The sequence below is a fragment of the Lepidochelys kempii genome, chromosome 6 (genome assembly GCF_965140265.1).
Source record: "Lepidochelys kempii isolate rLepKem1 chromosome 6, rLepKem1.hap2, whole genome shotgun sequence".
NCBI lineage: Eukaryota > Metazoa > Chordata > Testudines > Cheloniidae > Lepidochelys > Lepidochelys kempii.
This window is the reverse complement of record NC_133261.1, coordinates 23,760,671-23,772,950: the sequence shown is the minus strand read 5'-3', so window position 1 is coordinate 23,772,950 and position 12,280 is coordinate 23,760,671. Positions and strand designations below refer to the sequence as shown.

The following is a 12,280-nucleotide window of genomic DNA, read 5'->3' as shown; positions in this document are numbered from 1 at the left end:
TTATAGTCACTTTAAATCTACTTTTATAGTTAATAAATGTTTATTCTACCTGAAGCAGTGCGTTTGGGGTGTCAGAGGCTCCCCTTGGGATAACAAACCTGGTACATATCAATTTCTTTGTTAAACTGATGAACTTATATAAGCTTGCAGCATCCAGAGGGCATAACTGGACACTGCAAGACGGAGGTTCCTAGAGCTGTGTCTGGGACCAGAGATATTGGCTAGTGTCATTCGCTTGCAGGTAGCAGGGAGCAGCTTACATGCCAGAGGCCGTTCATGAACAGCCCAGGAGGGGGGGTTCTCACAGCAGAGCAGCGTAAGGCTGGCTCCCAGAGTCAAGGATTGGAGAGGCATAGCAGATCACCCGTCTGAATAACACCAGAGGGGAACATCACAATCGGGTCTCCTGAATCCCAGTCATGTGCACTATCCACTGGGCCACACGACCTCCAATGCACTCAAGAGGAGTAGCTCCCCTTAGGCTGCCTAGAACTTGATGAACTGGGTGCAGCCCAAAGTTTCCAATGTACATCTTGGAGTGCATTTAAAATCTTTCATAAACTTTTAGTAGTAAAATGAAGAAAGCAAGCCACCACACCAGCTGAGAATTTTTAGAAAGTTTTTATTAGAGGTATATTTTTGCCAAAATAAATAGTTACACTTTCTTCAGCAAAATATTAGAAAACAAGAACAGGAGGGGGAAAAAAGGCATCAAAATTTTAATGCTGAACGTTCAAGTGACTGAGTGCTACTTAATGACATTGCCGTGTAAATAAATCAATTGCTTATGTTGTCACTGATCTAATCACTGCTCTGACTTCAGTAAATTCCCGCAGTACTCTACATTTGCTCTATATGCTCTGCACAGGCCCACCACATCAGCAGGAGAGCTCTAAGGAGGAGCTGGCCCACAGAGTTCTCACCTATACACTGCAAGTGAAACACACAAACAGAAAACAAGTTTTATTTCTAGACCTGTACTTGGCATCTGTGGTTCCTTGCCCTTTGTAGGCAGGCCTGAGTGCATCAGTTCAGGGCAAGGGCGCTAATGCATTAGAGATTTACTGTAGTGGAGCCCTGCACCGGCATGGGGTGGTGGTGGTGGCAGATAGATTTCTCTCGTTTCCCTCCCCGACATGAAGCATGTTGAGAAACAACTAACTGCAGCCGCATTCAGAAAGGCAGATTCCACAGGGAGAGTGGAAAGGGGAGGTAGGGAGTGTGATGGGGAGTGCAACAAGGAAGGGAAAGGGTGGGAACACGGTGTAAAGAAGGCACACTGTGGAGTTCAACGCAATGCTGAACTGGCAGATGCATCTGACTGACCAAGCTAGTCCATTGTTTCCTTATCTCCTCCTAAATCAAATGCCAGCTCTCATCTGAGAAAAACATATATATGCGCTCTGAATGGTGACCTCATGGGACGCTTGCAAAGCTCAGCATAGCATTGACCAGAGATGGACTACACAAGGCGGACAGCAGGAATCTTGTCCACACACCCCTCGTCCACACTTGCCCTTTCTGCCATGGTAACTGGCGGAAGTCTCATCACTGAAGAAAACCATCGAAAACCAGACAGAAGCAGGAAGACTATTGTAGTCTGGTAACAGCCCTGCTGCATTGGCAGAGGGATAACCTAGATGACTGGAGAGAGTTACGTTTCTCTGGCCCCCTATGATCTTCCAGAAGGGAGTGATCCCCAGGACCACTGAATATCAGAGAAGTGTTTGGCATCCTGTCCCCTTTAAGAGCCACTTGCAATAATATTAGGATTGAGGCAGACACGACACACACCTGGCATAGGGTACACTCATCATAGTTTACAGAGCGAGTTCAGAAGATATGCAGTGTTGTGCATAACATAAAATAACTATACAGTACAACTTAATTTAGTCATTGGTTATATACACAAGTTCATTATGTGCCTCATTACAAGCAGCAAGCAGTATTTACATAAAGTATATTTAGCTTCTTGTGCACGTGGGCTAAGGTGCTATATTAATAAGCTTGACATTACAGAAAGCAACCTTGGTGTGAAAGTGGTGGAAGCTACGTGGCTCAGGACATTAGACAAAGCACTAGCAAACTGCTGAAGGGAAGTATCCTGCACTGGATCCCAGGCGACTGGCTCAATGTAACAGGGGTTCTCTCTCATTTCTTAAAGCCACACGCTGACTAGGACCAGCAGCACCACATTCAAGGGCTTTGAACTATTGCGTGATGCACATTGAAGTTGGTTTCTCTCAAGCCAAGTTTTCAAAGTGTCCTCTTGTGTTGGGCACTTCAGATTTTGGGCTGATCAATGTTTGTCTCACCAAAGAATGAGTTACAGCTGGCAAGGAATGTTAGACATAACAAGAAGGGGGTCTTCAAATATGTCAGACATAGAAGAAAGATCAGGGGGATGGTGTGGGTCCACTGTTCACTGGAGAAGGTGAGCTGGTATCAGAAGATGATAGGTAGGCAGAGCTGCTCCTACTTTGCTTCAGTCTTCTCACAAAAAACGTGTCCGAACGATTAGCCAAGTTACCATAGACAATAAAGGGGAAGAGATACAGATCGGGATAAGTAAAGAACACGTCAGAGATCTTCTGATCAATTTGAATTAATTCAAATCAGTGGGGCATGATGCTATTCACCTGAGGGTACTGAAGGAATTAGCTGAAGAAATCTCAGAGCCAGTGGCAATATTTACAAACTCATGGATGACAGGAGAGGTCCTGGAAGACTAGAGAAGGGCTAAGGTGGTGCCCACCTTTAAAAAGTGGGGAAAGGAGGAGCCAGGGAACTGTAGACCAATCAACCTGACTTCAGTACATGGGAAGCTATTAGAGCAATGTATAAAACATTCAATTTGCAAATACCTAGAGGATGCAGGGGTGATCAGTAGCAGGCAGTATGGATATACCAAGGACAAATTGTGCCAAACCAGCTTGATTTCCTTCTTTGACAGGGTAACTGGTTTGGTGGATAGGGGGGATGCGGTGGACATAATATACCTGGATTTCAACGAGGCTTCTGAAATAGTCCCACGTGACATTCTGATAGGGAAGTCGGAGAAATGTGGGTGCAGTGGAATTACGGTTCAGTGGATACATAATTGGTTAAACAATTGCAGACAAAGCGTAATGATTAATGCAAAGATATGGGACATAAAACAAGGGGGGATTGCCCACGCTTTGGAGGATAAAGCTAAAATTCACAGGGATTTTGATAAATTGGAGGACTGGGTTATGGACAACAAAATGAAATTCAACAAAGACAAATGTAAGGTGCTATGCTTAGGGAAGAAAAACCAAATGCACAAATACAGAATGGGGGAAAACTGGCTAGCCTGGACTATTGCAGAGACAAATATCAGGCCCGTTTCATCAACTGAGCAGGGGCTTGCACTATGCAGGGAATGTCACTTGAAGATTGGCAAGGGGACACTAAATCACACAAGCTTGTCTCCAGACCAGTGTCTTGTGGGCACAGACAGGTCTACCACCACCAGGGCCTCTCCACCTTCAGAGTCCTGCTTGCAGATGGCAACCACAAAATGAACACCGTGGTTACTCGGTGAGCTCCTGGCTGCTTTCTGCCAGAAGGTCTCTATGGTGCATGTCATTATAGGCATTATAGCAATACTCCTTTTGGTGGAGGCAGACACTCCCACCCACACCAAGTGTATCATCCAGGCCATGGCTGCTAGCAAGCATGCAACCTCACCTTCAGAAGGAGGGACACCTTTTCTCATCAGGTCCAGGACACATATGCTCTGCTGGACTTTCTATTCTCTCTCTCTCTCCAAGCTGTTAATTATTGATCATGTGCCAATCACCAGGGTTTCTGGGTGCATCTCCTCTTCTTTACAAAGTGGCATTTGAAAACCTTGTATGAGTCACTAGTCTATGTATACAGTATATAGCTGAACCTGCCCCCCTCCAAAAAAAAAGGACACATTCATTTTGCTTTGGCCTATTGCAGCTTGTTTGTGCTAGCAGAGGTAGAAAGAAGCCCCACACAGCCAGAGGCATTGCAAGGAGAGGAACCTTGAAGATGGTTTTGTGTCACAGACACAGTCACAGTATTAGGATTTTGGCTTTTTCAGTACGTACAATCCCCACTGGCGGCCATCTCTCCCCTCCCACTGAGAAATGAGGCAAGTAACAGGTGGGACTAGACACCCATCCTCTCACGGAGAATGTGCCAAAGAAACAGCTTTGCTAGAAGCATATGTGCAATGGAATGCTACTGGGTTACCTTGGGACAATGCATATTTCAAGGCAGCACCTTCCGAACACTGGGCAGAGTTCAGCCCTGGTATAACCCCAATGACTCATCTTTTAAGTGACAAAATAAAGATACAGTGGCCTGCACACGGATTTGGCACTTCTTGCTTCACCTCCCCGACTTCCTTGTTCTTCTTGCGCACACTATGCTGTCACCTTTGGGGCAGTACCACCTTCGGTCAGAATGGGGGGCACACAGCTCCCGCTTGGGGAGTTGACACGGCAGCATCTCTGGGACTGGCAATCTGCATCATCCAACGTCAGCTCCTTCACTAAGGTCCAAAATCACCACAAGCATACGCAGGTGCAACATCACTGGCTATGACGGAATTCTGTCCTTTTGCGCCAGCGGGGAATTGGGTTTCAGGGTTCTCCAGCTCCATGGTCCCTGGGACTTGGAACCCATTCCCCCTCCAGATGACCATCTCCTGGGCACCTGCTGCGACATTCCACCACAAGCCACTGGGACACAACATGCACTGTACAGTCTTCACATTCGGCCTTCCTACAAGCCCTTCAAATTCCTTCCCCAGCGGCAGCCATCGGGCCAATCCAGGGAAGGAAGGCTGAGATTTCGCAATGCCACCTAAGGCTAGTTCAATTAAAATGAATGGGAATCAGGCACCTAAATCCTGAAAAATCTCAGATGAACATCTCATGTTTCCCCCCCCCACCAAAAAAAATTCCCAGCCAGTTTTATCACTTCAGATCTCAGGCCTCCAGAGCCCAATGGAGACAAAGATCCCTAAAGGAGAGAGGCAAGAGAGACCAAGAAGAGATGAAGGAAGCTTAGAGCACCATCTGTGGGTATCCAGTTCTCTCCTGTAACTCTGTAGTCCCAATGCCAGTGAAATCTACATTAACAGCAGCAGGGTCAGAGCTGGCTTTGAGTGAGGATAGAGGTCAAAATTTGGCTCCAACGAAGGAGAGTTGAGAGGCGGGTTTGGGCCCATACAATAGCTGCTTTGGTACTATGGGCTGCTTTACCTCCTGGTAGCACAAACAGTGAAGAGCCACAGGGTGCTGGATTGTTTAAAACAAAAAAATCAAAGAAGCAAAGCCATGAATTTGTAGATCTAAAACCAGAGACAATTAAAACAAGCTCCAGAGCATGAGCTACATCCTGATCTAGGCTACATCCCTCCACGTATGTCTCCTGGAGGAGCCCATTGGAACCGTTACAGCACAGTCGGGGATTGCCACCTCCCCCATGCTGGGTGCTGATACACTTCTCTAAGTGGTCATCATCAGCAAACATGTTCACTTTAACACAGTGCCCCCTTCCCCTAGTCAGGCAAGTAGCAATTAGCTACAATGGATGCCACTGCTTTGTTCATGGGGAAGCTCCCATCACAGGCTTCCAAGAACCAACGGTGGAAAGTTGCTGAGATGCAGGTCTGACCCCAGCAGCCTGCCTCCTCCTGGCTGCGGCTGGGGGCTCAGAAGTGTGGCAGGCTCTCTTGCACATGGTCTGTTGGCGAGAGTCTCATCTGCAGCCCATCCGACGGGAAGATGGAGGCCTGCATGTCCACGTTGATGCAGAACAATCCTAGCATGAGCTGGCGCTGATATTCCTCCCACTTTGTCTTAACGTCTGTCAGGGAGAGGTTGCTTCGCACCCACTGGGGCAGCACCTCACTATAGGTAGAGGCCAAGGGGATTGGCAGGCTCTGGGTCCTTCGGAGCTCAAAATGGTAGTACAGCCTGAAAGGCAATGAACATGGGTTACAACTTAAATACATGAGGGTAGGGACACTCAGACAGCACAGTCCAGTGGCCAGGGCACTGCACAGAGAGTTGGGTGACGTAGGTTCTATTCCCAGTTATGGCACCAACCTGCTTGTGTGACTTTGAGCAAATCATTTCACCTCTATACCCATCCATTTCTGCTCCCCCCTTTGTCTATCTTGTGTATTTAGACTGTAAACTCTTCTGGGTCGGGGTTGACTCTTACTAGGTGTACGTACAGTATTTAGCACAATGAAATCCTGATCTCCTTTGGCACCTCTAGGCTTTTCCATACCACAAGGAATGTTATTTAGATAAAGCATTATATTCTCACCTCAACCTCGGCCCACGCAGGGCACTGGCCAGGCATAATGCAGACAAGCAATGCTGGAGTTGTCCCCAAGTATCTCGACACTAGAGCTGGTTGGGAATTTTTTGCCAAAACTGTTTTCCGTTGGAAAATCCAGATTTGTCAAAATGGCATCTTTCCATGGGAAAGAGTCAGTTTTGATTAAACTTTTGTTGGGAAGGTTTCCTAAGTCCAGGATAGAATTTCTGGATAAAACCAGAGACAGAGAAAGAGCTGTACCCCAGAATAACCAACAGCTTGGTGTTTGGGGGACTCTGCTGGGAGACCCACGTGCAAGTCACTGCTCTGCCTGATTCAGAGCCAAGACTTGAACCTCGGTCTCCCTCATCCAAGAGGAGTGCCCTCCCTACCAGGCTGTTATGGGAAGTGGCGGGGGGGTGTCTGTCTCATGGTCACATGCTCCTCAGTTTTGTCCCAGTGCAGAATGGGAAATTTTTTTGAAAATCGCCACAGTTTTCATAGGACGAGAAACCGGTTTCCCACCCAGCTGTACTCCATTTTGACCTGGACTACCCTGGCTCCCCTAGTACTGACCTATGCTACTCCAGTCATAGGCCTCTAAGCAGAAACGGCCACTTGACCTGAATTATCTTCAGAGGAAACTTTGAGGCTCCAGAGTAATCAAGCTAACAACCACCATGCAAACGGGCATCACTGCGTCTTCTATGAAATGGAGCCAGGTGGACAAGTGAGTACGGCTTTTATACCACGCCCACTGCTATGCGATCTGATCGTTTCAATACAGTATCATTCTGGGAGGGTAGGTGGGAACTTTACCCCAGAACTAAGCAACCCAACAGACAAGGTCTCTTGATTTGCTCCAAGTCGATTCAGTAAGAGTGACACAGCGGAAGGTGAAACAGATGTGTCCCCCTCCCACAGGCCGTACCCACCCCTAAATGGCTGCAGAGGGAGGGCTGGGAGGAAAGCAGAAGAACCTGGCTGAGAGATGGCTTCCCAGTTTCTTCTTGGCTTCCCTCATGAGATAGGTGCATAGATTACTCGTCTGTTCCTTCATCCACCTAATGTCCTCAGGGACATCCGGCAGCCATTCCAGCAACCTGAACAGGAGAGGAGGCACAGAAAGAGAACAATTAGCTGAGAGGCCACTGCTAGATCTGCAGACATGAGAGATGGAAAACATCTTGCAGACCTTCTAGTCCTAGCCCAGCAGGGCCAATGCATGACTGTTTTCCAAAGCTTCATGTCAAATGACTTGAATGATGGCGCTTCCACTGCTTCCTTGATAGGGCACAGCCTAGTCTTGCCTGGAGCAGCAAGATATACATGGATTTCACCCCTGAGGCACTGACAGTCAGCATATTCATGTTGCCATCTCAGGGAAATTTAGTTCATGAACTCCAAGGAGGAGGTAACTAAGAGATGAAAGGCCACGTCACTTTCCAAACCTCTAAGAAGGCTTAAAAATGTAGCCAATTCAGGAATTGAACAGGGAATAGAATATTGAATGTGGTTTTCCTCTGCCTCTATTGCCTTCTTCCAGCCAGAAACACTATTTCCGTAGGGTGGGTCCATGCTTTACACCAATCCCAACAAAGCACTGAGACTTGTTGCTCTCCCCTTCCCCCTAAGGTGGCAAAATGGGGTCAAAATTCAGATCCAAAACTATCCTCCTCTCCCTCCTTTCCCCAATCAGACCACAATGGCATGTTAAACCTTGTAGGACTCATCCCACCCCCAGATTAACAATTGGGGGGGATGGGCCTACGCTAACGCCACACCTCTCGACCCTCCTGTATCCTTCCACTCCTGTATTCGCGGTGCTGGGGAAGTTTACTACAACTCTGAGAGCAAGTTTCCAAACAGAACCAGCTCTCTTCAGCCTCATGAGTCAGACGGGCTGCGGCTGAAGTCCCAACACAGTGGCCGAGAGGAACTGAAGTTGTCTCCTGGGCAACTATCGTACACAGGAGGGCTGGAATAGATCCTTGCCCTGCCCTAGATCCATGCCCTACTGGCCACATGGCGTGCTGTGCAGCGCTACCAAGCAAACGGGTGCGAGGTTTACCTGACCGTGAAGGAGACGGCTGATTCCACAGGCAACGTGTAGGGGATCATCATGGCAGAGGCCAAGCGCACAGGCAACAAGTTGGTGATGCCAACTAGCAGGCCCCTTTTCTCAGTGCAAGCTTCCAAAAGGGCTGAGGACAGAGAACACCACAGGTTCAGACCAGCCCCCTAGCAAATGCAGCGTGATTGTCCACCACCCCCCCAGTGCTACATGAGCTTCACAAATTATCCTGTCTCATTCAGAGCATGCGCCGTTCCAAACGAGGAGACAAGGAGTTCAAGCCTTTGGCTTCATCTGGCTTATGAGAAGCAAAATCCAGAAACCCCCCTCTCTCCCTCCCACCAAGGGGAGGTGAGCGAGTTCCCGCTCCCGCTCACTTAGGCCACACCGAAGAGCTAAATAGTGCAGAAGCAACCTACAGTGAGAGAAGGGGGTTTTCCCGTGGGGTAGGAACACCACCTCCCCGAGCGACAGTCAGTGGGAGCATTCTTCCATCAGCCTAGCTGCGTCTACACAGGAGGTTAGGTTGACGCAGCCGCGGTGCTGGAGGGTGTGGAGTTTTCACAACCCAGAGTGCTATAGCTGTGTCAACCTATATTTCTAGTGTAGACCAGGCCATAGTCTCTGTGGTCCCTCAGAAGAAGGTGAGGAAGCATAACCCAGTAGTCAGGATGTGTTGCATATGCTCCCCCGCCTCCACACACACACACCGGTGCCCAGTCTATACAGAAAGTGAGGCTGGTACAGCTCTCAACTACAGACCCTGGCTCTTTAGCTCAAGGTGTAGAGTTTCCAGGTTTTAGCTCAGCAGGGCTCCAGTTCAATACGCGGTGCATTAGCTAACATGGCGGTCAACAAGCAACACTCACATCCCAACAGGCCAGTGAGCTATGCTGGTCAGCTTAGAGAGGAGTGAGTTTTTCACTGGAACAGCTAGAAGCCTGGACTGTCCCCCTAGGGACCATACCTTGGTTCAGTCTGGGTGGCAGGTGTTCAAAGATGTGGTCTTCGACAGCAGCCAGCGCAGCGTTCTCCCTCAGCTGGTCCTCAGCTCGTACCTCCTCCTCCTCCGGGTCCCTCTCCCCTGATGAGTTCTCAACAGCCAGGGGAGGGTGTGAGGGCCCTGGGCGGTGAAGGAGACCTGGGGAGGGAAGGTGAGTGGAGGGACTGTGGCAATTTAGCCAGTCGTTTTGCTTGCCGATTGGTTAGAGTGCTAGGTTTTACCTCATCTGATGCCACGAGCGGGGATTAACCTTACAGCCGTGAAATAGGCCTTCTATCTCCAACCGCGGGCAGCCATTTTGGCTACCTGTGTTATGGTGCATAGCCAGGTATATTAGATACCTGCTCACCTATGGTGCAACGTGAAGCTGGAGTGCCTTTCTCAGCCAGATAAGCTAACACCTCCCAGTACACTCTGGAAATACCGTAGGTTATTGCTTTCATAACTGTTTTATTGGTATATACTCAAACCATAGGCAGAGTCAGACCCATGCTTAATCCAAACTTCTCGGATTTACTATACGGCACAGATCCAGCCCACCCTGCAAGACTATAGCTGCTTGTAACTTCACCATTGGCAGACCCTGCCTACATGAAGGTCGTTTGCACCAGTGTAAGCACACTTCACTGGTGCAGGCCCCCCCATACCAATGCACTATGCTGACAGAAAGCACAGCTTCCCCCAGAACAGGGACATCCAGTGACATAACAGAGACGCTGCCTTTGTTTCCTTACCATCCCCGGGGGCGAAGTACACAGGACAAAATGAATGAGTAAAAAGCTTGATCTGCTACAGCCTGGCCACAAGGTGGCACCAGAGGCACATACAGTGTGCCATGAAAACAACGTTAACACGGGTTTCAGAGGAGCAGCCTCAGAGGAGCAGCCGTGTTAGTCTGTATCCGCAAAAAGAACGGGAGGACTTGTGGCACCTTAGAGACTAACCAATTTATTTGAGCATGAGCTTTCGTGAGCTACAGCTCACTTCATCGGATGCATACCGTGGAAAGTACAGATGTATTTTCCACTGAACGCATCCGATGAAGTGAGCTGTAGCTCATGAAAGCTTATGCTCAAATAAATTGGTTAGTCTCTAAGGTGCCACAAGTCCTCCGTTTCTTTTAGCATTAACACAGGATGTCAGTAAAGCTGGAGCAGAAGTTTCTCACTGCATCAAGGCAGAGAATATGAGAGCTCTGTAGTGCTGAGACATACTTCGGTTTATTTTATTGCTTACAGGCTTTGAAGCATCAGAGGTCAAATTCACATGTGGTGTAACCCCGACTTCATTGCAGTTACACTAGGAATCAATTTGGCCCTCAGTTTTCCTGTATATCCCCGCCCCTCCCCCAACAACTTTCAGTTAAACCCCATGGCCTGGCACAGAAGGGGTTAACCAAGCCAGACAGTGTCCCTTTAACATAAGCAAATGCAGTCAGTGCAAGGTAGTAGCCTAGCGTCTTACCATTCTTCTTCAGGAAGTGCAGTGCATCCCGGTAGCCCTGCTTGCACATGTCCCGGAGCACCTGCATGGAGACACAGAGTGGGGTCACTGGGGAGGCAGGGGAGTTTGAGCCCAAGGTTGTTTGGTTGGGTGCAGTGTGGTGCAGATTTCAATCCTGGGCTGGGATTTCTAGAGGAAATGCAAGAACTCTCTCCCCATCCTGCCCCACCTGATCAGGAGGTTGGTTCATTGCTTATCCTTCCTCCCCCCACAAACTCATCCCTGCCAACCTCTTCATCTGCTCCCCATCCTGGCACTTGAGCAGCAAAGGAGGGAGGAGAGGGTCAGAAACAGTCTTGGGGGCAAGGGGACACCATGTGAAAGGAGGCACCACTTGCATGGCCATTTGCATCTCAAGAGCCAGCCCTCTCTGATCCAAGGTCACAGTGGGCATGTCACATCGAGACATGGCCCTAAAAGTATTTTTGGCCTCCCTGGTAAGCTGCTCCGATTGGTAGGTAAGTTGTGGAATCCTTCACCAACAGAATCATAGGATGGTCCACTGGATATCTGCCCTTATAAAGCCCTCCAGAGAACAGGGGGGTGGGCAGCGCATGTGAGGCAGAGAGAGAGGCAGCTCACAGTATCCAAGCTATCCATGGCACTTGTAACAAACAAGCGCACTCAAAATGACTGCCTATCAGCTGGTTGGCGGGCAGTCACTGCTGAGCCACCAATGGCAAGATGATGCTTAACCTTATGCCGAAAGGTTCCAGACTGGCTTTTAAAATGCAGGGGCGGATTGGTCCTGGGTGCATGTGCGTCCTTGTTCGGAAGTGGTTCCCATTTCTTGCATGGTGCCAATTAAATCGAAAGCCACCCACAGGAGGGTATTTTCAGGGTTTCCACCAGCGCCTGCATTCAGGATTTCCCAGGGGGAAGGACACCAGTGTAGCTTGTTTAAATGGCGATGGGATGAACTCTGGGGGCTTAAATGTCGATGCAAACATAGGATCCAGAGCGCCACCCACCAAGCCGTGGTGCACAGTCAGCATTCTGCTGCCCCAACAGGCCGCTCACCTGAGGCTCTGGGGGGAACAAGGCTTTCGAGAGGCGGTAGAGGTTGCGAATGTTGAACTGGATGCTGGTGTTGGTGACTCTCAGCTCGTGAATGTTTGTGGAGCTGTCCCGGGGGCAGATGTCACTCTCGCCTGAGAACGGAGACACCGTGATGGTGTTCTTCAGCTCGTACTGTGGCAAGTTGTCCGAAATCCCTCCATCAACATACCTCTGGAGGGAAGGAGACAAAAATGACTGGATAAGGTTTTTTCCCCCACCTCTTCCTCCGTAAGCCAGTTTCTATCTATCCTCTGCATCCCTAGTGCACACACCCACAAGCCAGGAGAGTACTACAAATAGAGTTTACACTA

The 12,280-nt window shown here is 49.0% G+C and overlaps 1 protein-coding gene across 2 annotated transcripts in view; it reads right to left on the bottom strand.

The window, feature by feature from the left end:
• Nucleotides 1-605: 605 nt before the first annotated feature.
• The window catches only part of PNPLA2 (patatin like domain 2, triacylglycerol lipase), a 51,911-nt gene continuing 40,236 nt past the window's right edge, over nucleotides 606-12,280 (bottom strand). Inside the window, exons 4-9 of one of the 2 annotated variants that reach the window (XM_073347159.1) lie at nucleotides 11,931-12,140; nucleotides 10,872-10,932; nucleotides 9,372-9,545; nucleotides 8,402-8,534; nucleotides 7,311-7,433; nucleotides 606-5,978 (exon numbers count right to left, since the gene is read on the bottom strand). In XM_073347159.1, coding sequence (XP_073203260.1) covers nucleotides 5,714-5,978; nucleotides 7,311-7,433; nucleotides 8,402-8,534; nucleotides 9,372-9,545; nucleotides 10,872-10,932; nucleotides 11,931-12,140 — 966 coding nt within the window. In that variant the 3' untranslated portion in view covers nucleotides 606-5,713. Of the gene's footprint in view, nucleotides 5,979-7,265; nucleotides 7,434-8,401; nucleotides 8,535-9,371; nucleotides 9,546-10,871; nucleotides 10,933-11,930; nucleotides 12,141-12,280 lie in introns of both variants that reach the window. The other variant, XM_073347160.1, reaches the window with a different exon arrangement.